This window comes from Vanessa cardui, chromosome 10 (assembly GCF_905220365.1).
Source record: "Vanessa cardui chromosome 10, ilVanCard2.1, whole genome shotgun sequence".
Lineage (NCBI taxonomy): Eukaryota > Metazoa > Arthropoda > Insecta > Lepidoptera > Nymphalidae > Vanessa > Vanessa cardui.
In genome coordinates, this window is record NC_061132.1 from 7,769,247 (window position 1) to 7,787,348 (window position 18,102).

Genomic DNA, 18,102 nt, shown 5'->3' on the forward strand with positions numbered 1-18,102 from the left:
TCTTATACATTACTAATACTACCCAGGAGTTGATATTTGTTACAAGCTTTTGTTTAACTGCAGCTGTTAGTATGTGTGGGTCAAATCCCAGAAATTAATTTTAAACCAGTACCAACCAAAAGTATGACTGACACTTGACGCTGGTGACAATACAATCTATGCCTTAATCCAATTGAAGGAGTATAAACATAACTTAGATTTACATATCTCATGCAATTTGCTAATAGCTCTGCTATATTACACTACAAACAGTGTGATTAATATATATTCATTTATAATACAACCCTATTCCACATTTACTTACTTACATACTTTAATCTTATTTCCAAATTTCCGATAGTAACTTCGATGACATTCAAATCGCCATTTTTTTACAAAACCATAATGTGGTAAATATACATACATTATTAGACCATAGACTATTTTAGATGACCAGTGACATAATGGCAATTTAATGTCAGTTGTTTGTGTTTACTCCTTCTGTGGTTATATAAAAACTTTTTTTTTAATTAATTCAATAACTCTATTAAGAGTTATTTGCTACTCTTATTCAAGCAAGATATTCAATTACAATTTTCATATTGTAAATAGATTAAGTATTACAAAGGTTTAGTAGTTTTTTTTTGTTCCTTTCTTTTGTTAACAAAATGATCAGGACATCAAAATTATTCTTAGTATTGTGAAATAAACAAGCATTCATTGAATAATTCTTATGTTCCTATACTGAGGACGATTCAAGGTGTTTTATGTACTAAATAATTGCTTATATAATACTTCAACGGCCCGTGAATGTTATGTAAATATAAGTGATTAATTTGGAAATAGTTTATACTTACTCTTAAAAGTTAAATTGACTACTATTTATAAACATGTTACATGACAATATTATGTCAATAGTATATAGCATTGAAGTTATTTGTACAGAATATTAATAAAAACTGAAACTATCTGTATTGGGACCGAATTTCATGCATTTAAATATTAATTGTATCTACAATATCTTGAGACTTTATTTAAGTATGGACCAGGAGCAATTACAAGTAACACTATTCTCTATTAACAAATCTTAAACTTTTGCAAGTGTTGTATGTACTTAAGGTTTATGAATATCGATGTCAAAAAGCTTTTCTAAAAATAGTACATCATTATTACACAAAAAAGCATATTCGACGACCAAGACGCATCTATTCAATTTTAATATTGGATAATGACTGGCTAGAAGTTACTACTACCTTTAACAACTAGGAAGTTGAAGGAAATTGGAATACTTGTTTTGAAACATTACCTAGCGAGTTGAATAATGAGTGCTGCACACATTTCGAAGAATTCCATTGTGTGGTGACCCTGGGGCTGAGTGGGAACCGGCGGGGGGAGCGAGGGGGACGGGGAGGGAGCGAGGGGCGAGGCCTCCTCATCCGTGTCCTCCTTCTCGCCGGAAAGGGACTTGAAGTCGAGGAGGTAGGACTTGTAGTCGACCTGGTACAGTTGGAGCGACATCTTAATGTGCTTCTGTGTCATCTTGTTCAAGGTGCGAACTCTGAAACATTTAATATGTGTAATTCGAGACTTGAGAAAGATCAGTTGAGTTATTCTGTGATTTCGAAACTCACCGCAAACCACGTAAAATTTCAGGGAGTAATATACGACATTGATTATAAGCAGTTCATTGCAAGAGAAATTAATGAAATATCAAACAATAAATTATAATTCTGAGTGAGTTGGATTACAGAATAGTTCTGCAAATCAATATATTTAGCGAAATTTTTAAATAAATTTGTATGTAAAAAATAATAGAGGAGTCCAATAATCAGAACCCTGTAAATCCGAAAATTGCCTCAAACTGAAAGCGAGCACTACTAAGATCTTACTATCTTCTTTTTGTTTATATTGTGATCGATAGAAAACGGAACGGGTCAAATTAGGGAATACAATCCCGATCCCGCGGGATCCCGATCTCGCGAGATCTCGTGTAATTTTTCATTCTCGACGCATTATATGACGAGATCCCGTTCGAGATTGACGGGATTGGGCGGCAGTGGTCAGCGTAAAAAAGAAATGGATTTGTGTGAGTGTGGAGGAACAAGGGGGCGATTTTTGCAGTTTGCATATAATTGCTTCGCTACGCCGTTGCCAACCAGCGTTGAGTCGGAGAGGGCATTCTCAGCAGCGGGGTACATTGCAACGGACATTAGGTGCCGTTTAGCAGATAAAACAATTAATACCCTTTGTTTTTTAAGGAGTCATTTTCAAAATCACTCTTTTTCCTCTTATTGTTTTGATTACCTAATTTACCTACGTTAATTTCCCTACAACCAGATTATTATTTAGTTGGTAAGATTAAAGAATAAAGGTTTTTATTTTCTTTCGAGTAATATGTTATTTTAGTTAACCTCACTATCACAAAAATACAGTTTATTAGCTTTTTCAGTTATCTGTATTCAACTTTTTTTTTTTAAATTAGACGGGATCCCGAAAATTCCGGGATCTCGCGGGATTGATATTTCTAATCCCGCGGGATCCCGAATTTGTAATCTCGAGTCGGGATTGCATTCCCTAGGTCAAATGAAATGTGTAAAAAATGAACTCCACACCTTCTATTAAAAAGCAGATCAGATCATAAGCTAGACAATCCTTTAGGATATAATGTGTTTTACCTGACATGATAAGGATTAATGACTTTCCACTCGTAGTCGAGTGCTTTCATAGCACGAAATACTTCCAGCATGATGTCGTTGGGCTTGCTCTGAGATCGGATTCCTAAGTGCCATTTTGCCCTGAAAAAATTACATAACATTTAATAACGCATTGAGAGCTATTACCCAGCGGAGCAAACTTACCTTAAATTTAAGTGAAACTGTTTACAAAACGATTGTTACATGACTCATGCAGCTTTGAACGCTTGCTGATTTGGGTTGATTTCTTGCGATTTATAAACTTCTCCTACTCGAGAAGTACCTACATATATTCACATGTAATAATAATAATAGTTTATTCAATAAAAATGTGCTACTACATATAGTAGTAAAGTAAAGTAACAGCCTGTAAATTTCCCACTGCTGGGATAAGGCCTCCTCTGCCATTAAGGAGAGGGTTTGGAACATATTCCACCACGCTGTTCCAATGCGGGTTGGTGGAATATATATACATATAGTAGTATCCCATCATAATGGGAAATGCACAAAACACAAATAAAAAAAAACACGACTTATATCGGTTACACCACGTCTCGGAAAGAGAATGACAAATGGAGCTTTCAGACAAGCGCAATCAATGAAGTAGCTGTTCGGGTTGCGGGGGGTGGGGGGGGTGGGCGGCTGACCTTTTGACGGGCGTGCCCTTCTGCTTGTCGTGCTGCGGCACGGCGGCGGGCGCGGCCTTGTCGCGCAGCGGCGCGATGCGCTCGGGGTGCGGCCGCGCGCTGTCGGCGCCGGCGGGCGGCGAGCTGCCTGCGGGCGCCACACGACTCATTACAAGTACCGTTTCATTATCATTACATCTTGTTTCCGAACGAAACATAATGAAAATTAGGTAATATAGGAGCACTGTGATTTCAATTTTAAAGTTTTTACTTAGGTATTTTGGATTTAAAATGAGAAAGATTGTCTATCCATGAGGGACTCTACCCCTAGAGTCTGACAACAAGTTACTGAATTTTTCTGTCGAAAATAGTCGACAGTGTGTACACTCACATGCCACACTCACTATCTATCTATCTGAGCTTGAACTCATAGCCATGGCATTTGCCGTCCCATTGAATTATGAGAGAATGGAGGGAATAAAAATTGTATCTGTGGTTGCCAACTTGGCCCGGATACTGGTAGTACTTACTGGCGACGTAGAACTCTTTGATTTCGGCCTTAGCGGCTTCGTCAGCGATCCTCTTGTTGTCTATGATGAGGTGGTAGGCGATGGCGAGCTGGTCGTGCGGGTCGCCGCTGAGCAGCGCGTTGTGCACTTCGTTCTCGCGCACGCCGAACTTGTCGCACACCTCGGCGATCGCCTCCGTGTCGATCACGCTGCTGTCCTGTTTCAGAGAACATTATCTTAGATAGAAAAAGTCTGACATACACGCAATATTAGTATATCCGGCAGCTGAGAGACCGTCAGACCTCAGTCAGGTTCGAGATTTAACTAACTATACAACTTTTAAGTGTAGCAATTACAATAACAAAATGTCTATAGTTTATTTGGCCTACTGGCTAATTAATATTGAATTTTATTTCAATTATTAATAAAGTAAATTCTCTCAGGTGTCGGACAATAATATTTGCATGTATGTACTGATAAAAAAAATTCCTACTCTGAATGGTACTAAGTTCACGGACAAAAACAAAATGCTATTCTATATTTCAAAGAAACTCGAAGATCTAAACCTTAAATATTTAACATGTATCAAAACCAAAAAAAGATCTTTTTTGTAATTTCTAATTGAAAAACTAATAACCAATTTATTTAATACTGACACTTGGAAATGCAGCAGATTTCTGAATTTAAGATAGCAAATATCATTTACATAAAAAGACAGTAAATTAAGATTAACTGACGTGATAAATACATCTTCCATGTCCTTGTACTATTGAGTATATAGTTTACAGTAAATAACAATTATAAAGGTATAATTGGGGGTAAAACCAAGACATGCTAAGACCCAATACATTCAGTGTATTAGATATTGGGGGTATGACACAGATTTATCTTGTTCTGTATACATGCCATGACTAAACATTGTATTACTATAGAATCTCTATATAAGGTTTGGGACGTTACAGAGACCGGTGACCGAATCTAATAAAGAAAATATTTTTGCTCAAGTGAAACACACACTTAAAGATAACAACTCATTGATTTTTAAACCTTTCAGATTTAACTTAAGTAATACCTAAATAGTACCAAATAATAGCCTATGACTAAAGTCAAATTGTTACCGTGTTATTTGATCAATAATACGAAACAATCGGATAATGAACTAATTGCTTATCTGTAATCGATTTTATATACGTATTGATATTCAGATCCGAAATTGAATATCCATAATATATGTAGTTTATTAGTTCAATTAAAGAATAGAGTTTTTATAAATAGTAAGTACATTTTTTTCATAAAAAAATACTGACAAACATTATATTTTGTGTATAAATATTTTTTATTTTAATGCATAGACTTAATTAAAACTTTTTGCCTTTATAGACTGAATTAATACTTATAAATGTCATATATCTTACTGATGAAACAGTATTACCAGTGGCGTAGCTAGGTGAGTAAGGGCCCCGGTGCATAAAAAAGAATCGGGCCCTCACCCCCTCTTTCCCATTCCTCTTTAACTAATAATTACCCTTTAAAATTATAGATACCAAATAAGAAATGTTGTGCTCGGAGTCGTGTTTTTCTAGCTTCAGACGCTTAAGGTTTAGTTCAGAGGGCCCCCTAAAATCCTGGGCCCCGGTGCACTGCACCACCTGCCCTACGCTACGATAGCTACGCCACTGAGTATTACGACATTTTCAAAATACAAGATATGAGAATAGTTTTGAGTCTAACAAGTTTTCTGATCATAGGACTTGTCAGGCATCCAATGTGTTAAGAAATAGAAATATGTAATGCTTCTTCCTTAGTTAAAAATCTGTGTCATAAAAATACATATCATTAACTGTATATTTTAAATATTCCATCATCACCACAATCTTGCACAACAAATTTATGAAAATGGATCCTAAATGCAATTGGATATATCAGACTTTAATAGGAATTAATTAGCAATGATTACACTATTACCGACAAATACATTTCCTTGCACACTCCAATTTTACAGTGTGGATAACCAAATAAAACTGTCATTCCGAGAAGTAAGTTATGTTAGTTACCATAGTTTACCATCTAGCTCATACAGTGCTGTTAGTAGGACTCAACAATTGTGATTACCACCTGCTCCACGGGAGACGGGAACAAATAACCAGGTAGATCTTTCTGGAACCACTCATGTTTTTTGACATCTTCAATAGTTGCCCTCTTCATGGGGTCAACTTGTAACATGTTGCATAAGAGACTAACAGCACTTTTGTTTAAGTACTCTGGTATGGGAAAAATTCCTGACTTGATTTTTCTGAACAATGTCGGTACATGTTCATCGTCAAACGGCAAAGTTCCACAGAGAAGTGCGTATAGAATTACTCCGCATGACCACACGTCAACCTCCGGACCAGCATAAAGTTTACCTGAAATAACCTTCAAAAAAACAAAAGAATAGTTAGATTTAAGTACTTAAATTATAAAAAATTGACATTGTATTATTATTAATGTTTTTTTAATATACATAAAAATAAGTCTATGGAATACAGGTAGGATTTAAGCATAAAGATTTCAAATATGTAACTTACTTTAATTGCTTTAAAATCTGTATACAATTAATTTACCTCAGGGGCGGCATAATTAGGTGATCCACAGGATGTCCTCAAAAATTCTCCATCCATCATCATATTAGACAACCCAAAGTCTGCTATCTTAACATGCATGTTATGATCTAGCAGAAGATTCTCAGGTTTTAAGTCTCTATGGACAATCATATGTCTGTGACAATAGTCTACACCTGATATGATTTGTTGGAAGAAACGCCTGGCTTCATGTTCTTGAAGTTTACCTCTTTTCACAATATAATCGAAAAGTTCACCACCAGACACATATTCCATTATCATAAATATATCTGTTGGTGTAGATATCACCTGTAACACACATAAAAAATCCATAGACAGTATATCAAATCACATTTAATTGTAGTATTCAAATTATTGAAATAATTGAATACATAAATTACCTGGTACAATTTAATGATGTGGGGATGTCTGAATAGCTTAAGATTCTGTATTTCACGTCTAATTTTACCGACGACATCTAAGGATTTAATCTTTTGTCGATTAAGAATTTTAACTGCGACCTTGTGCTTTGTCAGTTGATGCTCTCCAATCTTCACTTTTCCGAATGTGCCCACTCCCAAGGTAGCTCCTAATGTATAGTGACCTATTTTGACAATAGGTTGGTTACCACTTGCTACCACTGGTTTATCAGACATTGTTTACGTTTATAAGTTCTTATTATCGAATTCCACCAAGTTCAAGGAGCAAGGTTGTAAATAATAGTGTAGTCTCGTCTAACACTAGTAGTTACATAGTAATTCATTTATGTACAAAATAAACTATTAAACAAATGAAAGAGTATTATCAGGGAAATTATTACAATACAATAAAAATAATAAATGAGGAAAAATTGAAAAGACGAAGGAAAAATTTAATCTTCATTGAATTGTCAATGTCAACATTTCCTAATGATGTTTACTTCATAAACTCGGTTATACACTTGCATATTATGTACTGAACAATAAAAAATATTTATAATGTAAAATATATCATCCTTAATATGGTGTATGAAATGAATAATTATTATGGTTATATAGGGTATCATATTATGTCGTTATGTTATTTGGTGGTTGCTCTTGTAAGCTGTACCGTTAATAGCTAAAGCTTGATTATTTAGATGTTGGTTTTCTATATGCATTATCCTATATTATTAAGTGAACCAACTGTTTAAGTTATTCAATTAGAGTATTACATATTTTTAAAATCTTATTGGTTTAAATTAACCTTTATTTAACTTTGAATATTATCTGTGTAAATAGCCTGCCCCACTGTGCCCCACCCCGCTTCTATCTGTCTTTTCACTGACTAGCTGTCGTATAATGAGAAAAATACTAATATTTTCGGATCTAGCGTTGTTTTTGTTACTGAATTGATAATTTTACACATCTACAATGGATAAATGTGGAATCTGCTTAAAACCTACGGTTGTAAGTACATATTCTTATTTATACAAAAGCTTGTTTTGAAATATTAGCTCAATGTTTTTTTTGTTTTCTTTTTAGAGATTCCAACATAAATAACATATGAAATATGATTTCGAAATATAAATATATTTAAATGATTTTTGCTTGAATAGTTTTCACATTTATTTAAGTGAGGTGTCTAAAAATGTAGCACCTTACTGCAGTTGTAATAAAAAACCTGCATTCGAAACCTGCCCGCGTTATTTTTTTTTACTTCTCTCAACCCGTCGGTCTGTTTTTTTTACGTCTGGCTCTGTGCCGTATAAAAAACATTGTGTTTATTTTTTTATGTTCTTCAATACCGAATGCTAGCTTTCCGTTTCGATATTTCATTGTTATACTGTTGTAAATCGTTTTATTATTTACATAACAAAATTGCAAATGCCGGTTTTGTTGGTCCAATACGAGTGTAATAATTAATAGAGAACTTTTCTTTAGTTTTACTATTTCGTATTTTGATTAAATTTATTTAGCGAAGTAATTTTTTTTTCAGTTATATATAGACTTTTTTTTTCTATAAGAATAACTTCAATTTACGAAAGTATTTTTTTTTAAATCTTCAAATTTTTTTTAGCCACTTTTTGAAACTGGTAAAGATGGGGTATATGCTTGCTTTAAATGCCAACCTTTGGTCCCAGAAGTTACATTAGATGACAATAATTTGGATGATTCGGAGCAGCAGTCACAATCTTCAAATAAAGATGAGGTATACTATTTCAGTATTATATGTAAAAACTTTTTGCACATCACAATTAGTTTGATTACAGTCATTGTATACTATCTTGAGGTGTATATTATCTAATGAAAAACAATGTAAGTAATATTTGTTATACTTTAATTAAACTCAAATGTCATGTTAGTTACCTTTTTATATATTTTTAAGTAAAATTGTTACACTAAACAACATATAACATTTAATATACTGAATTCTAACTTAATTGTAATAACAAATCTATGCTACATATTTTAAAAAATTACATAATGATAGTATATATATTACATATACCTAATATGTAGCCAATCATGATATATTGTGATTGGGTTACTACACATCTATACTCAAATTAAAAATCCATTTAATTTATATTTTCATAATTGAAATAATGCACAAGGATTAACATGTCTTTGTAGTAAAATATATTTAATAAAATTGAATTTTTAAATCAATAATAATAATAAATTATTATATAAATGTGCCATCAGATAGAAGAGTCACCACTGGATCGGCATCACATAAATGGTGCTCTCTCATTTGATTTTGTTGTCTTAAATAATGCAATCTAAACATTGATTACTTCAACCTTCTAATATATTTATTTATGTCTCCTAATCATAGGAAGAATCAGTCCTCTGTACTAATTATAAAGCTATCAATAATCTTTATCACATCAGAGTTCCATAATTAGCTAGTAGCTACCAGAGTAAACTACTTTTAAATTTATACTATGCTATGATCATAGAGAACATTTAAATTCAGTGTGTCAGGATGTATTAGGTACTCCTTGGTCAATTTAATGTGGCTGAAAGCACAGGAATCTGGATAAATTTATAGTCTATTCCAACTAGAAAAGGAATAAAGCCAAATACACAACATTGACATTGATTGGATGCAATATTATTGATTGTGAGCTTGAATCATGTGTGATAATTATGAGGGATATGTGAAAAAATTTCATTTTGAATGTTGACAAAGCTGTTTCTGAAACTTTTTAATTAAATTAAAAAAATGTTAATATAAATAGTTAAGTAAATTATTGTTGTATTATAAATAAATATATATATTTCTTTTTTTATAATAGCTGATTTATTAACAAATTGTAAGGATATATGTAGATTATGGTTTGTTTATCTCAATTCCTTCTTCGATTGGAACAGACACAAGTATTAATATTAATAATTTCTTAAATATTACAGAGCAGCATATTATTTTTAGTATTAATACATGTACAGTTTATTTAATTTCTAGGACAACGAAGGAAGCCTCTATTGTAACATCTGTAATAAATCATTCCAGAAGTCAATGCAGCTACAGAACCATATGCGCAACCATCGCGCCGAGAGGCGCTTTGTGTGCACTTATTGTAATAAAGGTGTTTTTTTTTACTTAGTACACGATAACCGTTATATTTAGAATACCAGATTAAAAAAATAAGTTCTTTTAACAATATTAATCATTGAAAATTAAACTGATCTCATTTAAATATTTTATTTTAACTATTACAAGTATAATTGAGTGTTGCTCTAAAGTTTAATGCATTTTTATTTTGTTGACAGCATTCTCTCAGTCTAACAATTTGAGGGCACATCTTCGTATTCACACAAACGAGCGTCCATATAAATGTCAAGAATGTGGAAAAGCCTTCACTCAGGTAAGGAAAATTGGAATAATTATTATCTGTAGTATAAAAATAATAAAATTGTTCTCATGTATGCAGCTCTCCCTATGATTAACACTAGTTTCCACATGCGGTGTCGCCCTCTTGTGAGTGGGTTTTGAGGTAACATGGGTCTTTCTTTTTAATTTTAACAATTCATATGCAAGATTTATTGATGATAGGTTGATTAATTAAAATGTGCAAGTCACGCAAAAAAATGCACTTTCATGTTTATAATATTTTTTAGGATGGTAACATTTAATATATTTTATAGAGGAATTGATAAAAATGCAATTATTTTACCGTTAGAATCTGAATAATAATATATAAAATAATTGTGAACCTTTTTCTTTTACATATTTTTTGTAAAATATTAACTCTGAATTAATCTTATCTTCTTGAATAATTGTGTGCTGGCACGACTTTCTCGCTAAAGAAACATGGCTGAAATTAATGATTTCCCGCTTAAATTTTTGATTTTGTTTTAGGTTACAAATTTAAATAACCATGTCCGCCTTCACACCGGAGAGAGGCCGTTTGTGTGTCCCGAGCCCGGCTGTAATAAAGCTTACGCCCAGGTGAGAACGGTAGTAGTAGACAACCTAGATAACAGTCTTAATTTTGCATCAAAAGAAGGTTCCGCATAATTTTTAATTAATAATTTTAGTATATTGTATTAATTTATTATTATTATTAAATAAAGATTTGCTAAATAATATTAACTGTTGAATTAAATTTGTAGAAAATAAATGGTCAATTTAATGAATTGTATATAATCATTCGACTGAGAATTGAAGTAACACTGTTTCCAAAAAAACTTAGTACTGTCATAGAGGCGAATGGTCTATACTCCAGCCACATTCGATCTGGAATTTTAGTAAACAAACCATGAGTCATCATAATTAGCGTTGATACACTCCTAATAGAAAATAATAATTATTATAATTACAACTATATCCCTTATAACACAATTTCCTGTTTAAACACAAAAATTTTAATATAATACAGAATCCAAAAATTCATTTAGCCGGTCAATACATAATTTATATGAAAATTAGCTTAAAATAAAAGTTTAAATTTTTTTAATTACCACTATAATATTATTACAAAACTAACAACCCTATATTTTAATACTGACGTAAAGAAATCGCAGGTTTGTAACATTTGGAGTTGTTTTTTAAGCAATTGGCAGATTTAGGAAGGTATATAATAGCGATACAGGCTCTTCGTAATTGGTGGTGTATATTTTTAGTCGTATTATAATGGTAGTATAACCAAAACAGGTTAAGAATGTTAACATTACATACAACGTTTCATTACACATAGATTAAAAAAAAGACATCTTGTTTTGGCTAGCATAAATATAGCACTAAAATCACTGTTTCAAATTAATCTTAATGAGTCCTGTCGTTTGGGAGGCGATAGATAAAGTTAATAAAGCGAATTATATAACTACGAGGTAATTTCTGATATCATTTTAAAATTGGAGGTATTATTTTTGAGATCTACATTATTCCAGATGATCATAAGTATTATAATTACAACCAAGAATGCGCTTAGTCCTTTTTCTTTAATATTTTATTATTAATCATCAAATTTAATTTTTATTAACATCAAAAATTATTGTTGTACATATTTCTCAAATGTTTTGAGCATCTACTTGACGTTGGTTGCTAAGCAACGCTTTGTTATTAAACATTCCACATCGAATTTGGCTGCAGTATAGGTATCAAAATACCAGCCATATATATTGTTATTTAATTAAGGTCAGTTACAATGATATAGATCTATTCAATCGCAGAGGCACGCACTTCACGCTAAATTATTGGCGTGCGACCGTTCGTGAGATGACTAATGTAAGAATGAAGACGGCAAAAAAGATACAAAATAGATTATATTTGTTAATGTGTGTCGATAATGTTAGGTGTTGGGGTCTGTACTCAATGTGCCAGCGAATTCACTGAAATTGAGGAGATTGACAAAACCCAGTGCAACTGTTATATCTTTGGTCCAATCGTAAATATTCCAAACTTAAGTAAATAGACAACTTGCGATTTACAGGTGACGAATTTAAATCAACATCGCAAGCGACATATGACAGGGAGACCCATGGAGCACACATATGATTGCACGGTATGCGGCGAGAGATTCTCACAGAGGAATCACATGTACACACACAGGTGAGTCAGTCACGCCGTTTTAATCGCCGCATATTCTAATGGTGGCCATACACGTTAGGGTTTGCAGTATGGTTATAACCGTACATGCTTAATCGACATGCAAACCCTAGTGACATAAAGCACATACACGTTAGGGTATGCATGTACAATTTTCAAGAAACTCTCAGTCATAAATAGTTGCAGCTACGTGACGGTGTTTTGTAGGACGTTAATTTTTCTAACGACATCGTCTTTTGTAGCTGTAGGTTCCAATTCATTTAGCTTTTTTATCAATTTACCGTACGCTGCCGATCTTTTGTCTTTGTAGTGATAATCTTTGCACTTTACGCGCCAAAGACAAGGTTCGGATTGGTAGATAGAAATAAATTCTTCTAGTATGGCGTTGCGCTTGCGACTCGCCATTTTGAATTTCAACGTGATGGTGAGCGCGCGCGACCTTCCACTGCCACTGACTATAGGATACTGAGAAAACTGCACATGCAAGCACGAGCGGGCGCCACACACGCTCGGCTATGCATGCGCGCAAACATAACCGAGCGGCAAAAGATATATATTTTGATATTCGTTAGGTTGCATGTACATGCACCGATAACTGTACAGTTTTATAACATACATGCTAGGGTTTGCATGTTGGTTAAGAATGTGCGGTCATAACCATACTGCAAACCCTAACGTGTATGGCCACCATAACAAACGAGGAGATGGTGTTTGTAATGTAAAGCTGAATACCCCCCTCATGCGTTCCGTCCGCCTGGCGCAGGAGGGAGGCGCACGACATCAAGAGCCCGGTGCGGAGCGCGCAGCGGCACGCCTGTAAGCTGTGCGCCGTGAGCCTGCCCAGCGAGCGCCATCTGCAGCTGCACATGGAGCAACACGCGCACGACAAGGACGCCGCCGACGAGCACAGTGAGTCCGCACCCCCCCCCCGCCTCTCCCTCCCGCTCCCCGCCCCCGCTCGCCCCGGACTGATGTTATTGATATGACTCTTTTTTTTTTATGGTGTAGGTTAGCGGACGAGCATATGGGCCACCTGATGGTAAGTGGTCACCAAGTATTCCTTAAATCGTCAATGCGCCACCAACCTTGGAAACTAAGATGTTATGTCCCTTGTGCCTGTAGTTACACTGGCTCACTCACCCTTCAGACCGGAACACAACAATACCGAGTATTGTTATTTGGCGGTAGAATAACTGATGAGTGGGTGGTACCTACCCAGACGGGCTTGCACAAAGCCCTACCACCAAGTAAAGCCCTACCACCAAGTAAAATGTCCAGAACTTATTATCTCTATACGAGATAATAAGTTCTAGACGTCCTTTCAATAGATAGAGTCGAGATGGCCCAGGCGAGTCTATTCATGCTTCATATCCCACCTTACCTTGTCACAGACTACGTTGTTATATCAGGAAATAGAGTGATAGAAGGTTCGTAGGTATTAAACTTAAACGAGCTACATACAGTCGATGTCATAGTCATAGAGTCGAGATGGCCCAGCGGTAAGAACGCGTGCATCTTAACCGACGATTGCGGGTTCAAACCCAGACAAGCACCGCTATATATATGTGCTTAATTTGTGTTTATAATTCATCTCGTCCTCAGCGGTGAAAGAAAACAGCGTGAGGAAACCTGCATGTGACAAATTTCATAGAAATTCTGCCACATGTGCATTCCACCAACTCGCATTGGAACAGCGTGGTGGAATATGTTCCAAACATTCTCCTTAAGGGGGGAGGAGGCCTTTAGCCCAGCAATGGGAATTTACAGGCTGTTGTTGTTGTTGTCCTTTCGATCCCACCCTGCCCCGGGTATGGTTTCGTGTCGAGTGTCTGAGCGTGGCGCGTCTCCGGCAGAGTGGGGCGTGTCGTGCGTGTTCTCGTCGTGCGGCGCGCGGCTGGCGTCGGCGCGCGAGCACACGGAGCACCTGCTGCGCGCGCACCAGCTGCGCGTGCTGGCCGCGCACCACGCGCCGCCGCGCCGCGGCCGCCCGCCCAAGGTCAGCCCGCACGCGCCTCGATACACTCGCTACTTGCAATTAATAACGGGCGCCCGCCCAAGGTCAGCCCGCACGCAACACGATAGACTCGCTACTGTCTATTAATACCGGGCGCCCGCCCAAGGTTAGCCCGCACGCGTCTCGATACACTCGCTACTTTCAATTAATACCGGGCGCCCGCCCAAGGTCAGCCCGCACGCGTCTCGATACACTCGCTACTTTCAATTAATACCGGGCGCCCGCCCAAGGTCAGCCCGCACGCAACACGATAGACTCGCTACTGTCTATTAATACCGGGCGCCCGCCCAAGGTTAGCCCGCACGCGTCTCGATACACTCGCTACTTTCAATTAATACCGGGCGCCCGCCCAAGGTCAGCCCGCACGCAACACGATAGACTCGCTACTGTCTATTAATACCGGGCGCCCGCCCAAGGTTAGCCCGCACGCGTCTCGATACACTCGCTACTTTCAATTAATACCGGGCGCCCGCCCAAGGTCAGCCCGCACGCGTCTCGATACACTCGCTACTTTCAATTAATACCGGGCGCCCGCCCAAGGTCAGCCCGCACGCGTCTCGATACACTCGCTACTTTCAATTAATACCGGGCGCCCGCCCAAGGTCAGCCCGCACGCGTCTCGATACACTCGCTACTTTCAATTAATACCGGGCGCCCGCCCAAGGTCAGCCCGCACGCGTCTCGATACACTCGCTACTTTCAATTAATACCGGGCGCCCGCCCAAGGTCAGCCCGCACGCAACACGATACACTCGCTACTGTCTATTAATACCGGGCGCCCGCCCAAGGTCAGCCCGCACGCGTCTCGATACACTCGCTACTTTCAATTAATACCGGGCGCCCGCCCAAGGTCAGCCCGCACGCGTCTCGATACACTCGCTACTTTCAATTAATACCGGGCGCCCGCCCAAGGTCAGCCCGCACGCAACACGATACACTCGCTACTGTCTATTAATACCGGGCGCCCGCCCAAGGTCAGCCCGCACGCGTCTCGATACACTCGCTACTTTCAATTAATACCGGGCGCCCGCCCAAGGTCAGCCCGCACGCGTCTCGATACACTCGCTACTTTCAATTAATACCGGGCGCCCGCCCAAGGTCAGCCCGCACGCGTCTCGATACACTCGCTACTTTCAATTAATACCGGGCGCCCGCCCAAGGTCAGCCCGCACGCGTCTCGATACACTCGCTACTTTCAATTAATACCGGGCGCCCGCCCAAGGTCAGCCCGCACGCAACACGATACACTCACTACTTTCTGTTAATACTAACGTAATATATGTTGTCATGTAAAGTTTGTACAGTAGTAACTCTTTTTTTTTTTTTTCTTTAGATAATGAAAGATCCCCTCGAGCTCTCCAATACGGATTACGACGAGGTACGGTATATTCATTACGAGTAAATTATTTATGTAGTATATTTAATATTATTTATCAGAGATATTAGTTCGCATCGTAAGAGCTGGGCTGCTGCAAGCCTTCTTAATTCGAGATGAAACTTCATGTGAGACAATTATTATTAGAATATATATTTGATGGATCGAAGCTGCCAATTTACAAGATTGAATTAATCATCTATGTAATTAAAACCAATACAGACATTGTACAAGTGTGAGTGCGCCCGTAAAGAACTTAACTCTATCGATCGAAAGAACGATTATTTAATATTTCTTATCGACCACAAGTGAAAATTATTAATAAATAACAATCAACAATAACATTAACTACTTTAAATGCATAATAATTAATAACAAAAAACAACGTAAACGAAAAAAATTTACGACGCTTCACGGAATTAGTATTTTTGAAGCATCCAAAATTCCCGCCAAAATGTACACCATACCCAAGTCTCTGTGACAGACTGCCGGTCGTATTAATACATATTGATACATTAGCTTGGTAAGAATACATAAATATTTACGTATATTATTTATGTTACAGGTTAAAATTATAAAAGAGGAGCCTCAATACTTGCCCAAGCTGAAAGTGCAGAGTTTGTTTCAGTGATAGAGATATATGAAGGACAATTACGTAACCAGGTGAAAATGATTAAATCTATTCATTTTTTTTAGAAAGAACCATATATTGTACTTAGTCGGATAATATTGCATATGATTTGAAAGTTATTCGTATGTCGCTAAGTTAAAATGTTCAAGAGATCTATAGTTATGAATAATTATAGTATAATTAAGTGATAAATGTAAGTGCAATTTACTTAAAATTATATAGTTTTAAGTTGTAAAGATTATCATAGCGTAAAAGAGATATTATAGGCAATAATGATACACAGATTAAAAAGGTAACGAGTATATTTTATAGAGCATCAAAATTTTATTTTTATTTTTTTGACATTTGATGTTTTTTTTTTTTGTAAATTATTTTATATAATTGGCCTGAATGAAGATAGTTTTCAAATAATATTTTTTACAAACGAAGACAAGAATTTACAATTAAAAATATAAGTACATATTACTTTATAAGAAGTGCTAACGAGATATGTTTTAAACAAAAAAATAAATAAAAGTTATTTGTATATTTTCAAATGCAAACATTTATTATATACATTTTTCATAATAATATGTTGTAAAAATTACTAGAGGTCGATTACTATATTAAATACCGTTCGTTTTGCTTATGGATAATAACTTTGTCTAATAGGCATACTTAACAAACCAACATTTTGGTACTTATAAAGATAACGGTAGGGTAAATTTATGACCATTTATATCAGACAATTTTACTATCCGTAAGCGAAACGATTCGTATTTTATATATATTAATATGGCTTATAAACTTACTAGTACAAGCGCAGGCTATTGTCGAATACAATTATAATATTTCTTTTATTTAATGACAGTTGATGAGGGTAGGCTTTAAAATGGAAGCATTATAATCAGAACTGTTTTTAATTTCAATGTTGAAGTGTTTGACAACTAGCCTGCTGTTTTACAAACCTACTAGTAAGTAGCTGTAGAATGGCTTTGAGAAGGCATTTATATTACCTAATGGTATCGCCGTAGTCTTAAAATTTTGTTTATATGATTTATTAATAACATGATGTGAGGCTGGACTTCACTTAAAAATTAAAACCCGTATCGTTTACTAAAGGTAATTGTTAAAAAACATATTCATAAGGTTCCGTACCATATTTTGGTTAAAATTAACACTAACACAATTAGCTGTGTGTTTGTGTCAGTTTTTCATCCTCAAGTTAAATTCTTAATTTATCAAGACATCATTATATTTTTAATTTTTTGTACATCATATTTTTGATGCAAAGTCGTATGTATACGAAAATTGCACTTTTTTATTGAACGGGTTAGAAAAGCCAATTAGCAAAATGATAGATTTAAAAAAACGTTTTTATTTTACAAGGAATTCATTTTATTTATCTTTATTGTTTTAAATATAAAATAGTAATAGCAAAGATTTTTTTCAAAACAAATTTATGTACAAAATTTCTTGTTGAGGCTGTTGAGCATTAAGGAGTTTCTTCGTCTGGATTCATCAGCACTCAATCCAAGGTCCAGAACCAAATCACACTTATCATATAAATGCGTTGTTATCGGAACTGAATCAACATAAAAAATATCAACTCCGCATGATAAGAAGTGACCCTGATTTAGCTTCCATAATTTGACCTATACTATGATAAAAACGATTTTTA

At 35.8% G+C, this 18,102-nt stretch overlaps 2 protein-coding genes across 4 annotated transcripts; one reads left to right on the forward strand and one right to left on the reverse strand.

The window, feature by feature from the left end:
* Positions 1-719: 719 nt before the first annotated feature.
* LOC124532704 (5'-AMP-activated protein kinase catalytic subunit alpha-2) lies at positions 720-7,308 on the reverse strand. Of its 2 annotated transcripts, none has more exons than XM_047107733.1 (7): positions 6,809-7,308; positions 6,411-6,716; positions 5,923-6,222; positions 3,829-4,024; positions 3,320-3,446; positions 2,655-2,774; positions 720-1,537 (listed from the first exon to the last, which is right to left on the reverse strand). In XM_047107733.1, the coding sequence occupies exons 1-7, from the start codon at positions 7,061-7,063 to the stop codon at positions 1,282-1,284; spliced, it is 1,560 nt and encodes a 519-aa protein (XP_046963689.1). In that variant the 5' UTR covers positions 7,064-7,308; the 3' UTR covers positions 720-1,281. The 2 variants fall into 2 exon arrangements, with proteins under 2 accessions (XP_046963689.1, XP_046963688.1); XM_047107732.1 differs by having other exon boundaries at positions 723-1,537; positions 5,920-6,222.
* Positions 7,309-7,681: 373 nt separating this feature from the next.
* On the forward strand, positions 7,682-17,749 carry LOC124533183 (zinc finger protein OZF-like). 2 transcript variants are annotated; one of them, XM_047108354.1, is made up of 10 exons: positions 7,682-7,834; positions 8,445-8,576; positions 9,837-9,960; positions 10,145-10,239; positions 10,734-10,823; positions 12,307-12,425; positions 13,186-13,331; positions 14,276-14,418; positions 15,770-15,814; positions 16,377-17,749. In XM_047108354.1, exons 1-10 carry the CDS (start codon positions 7,799-7,801, stop codon positions 16,440-16,442), a joined length of 996 nt encoding a protein of 331 aa, XP_046964310.1. In that variant the 5' UTR covers positions 7,682-7,798; the 3' UTR covers positions 16,443-17,749. The 2 variants fall into 2 exon arrangements, with proteins under 2 accessions (XP_046964310.1, XP_046964311.1); XM_047108355.1 differs by having other exon boundaries at positions 9,885-9,960.
* The last annotated feature ends 353 nt before the right edge of the window (positions 17,750-18,102 follow it).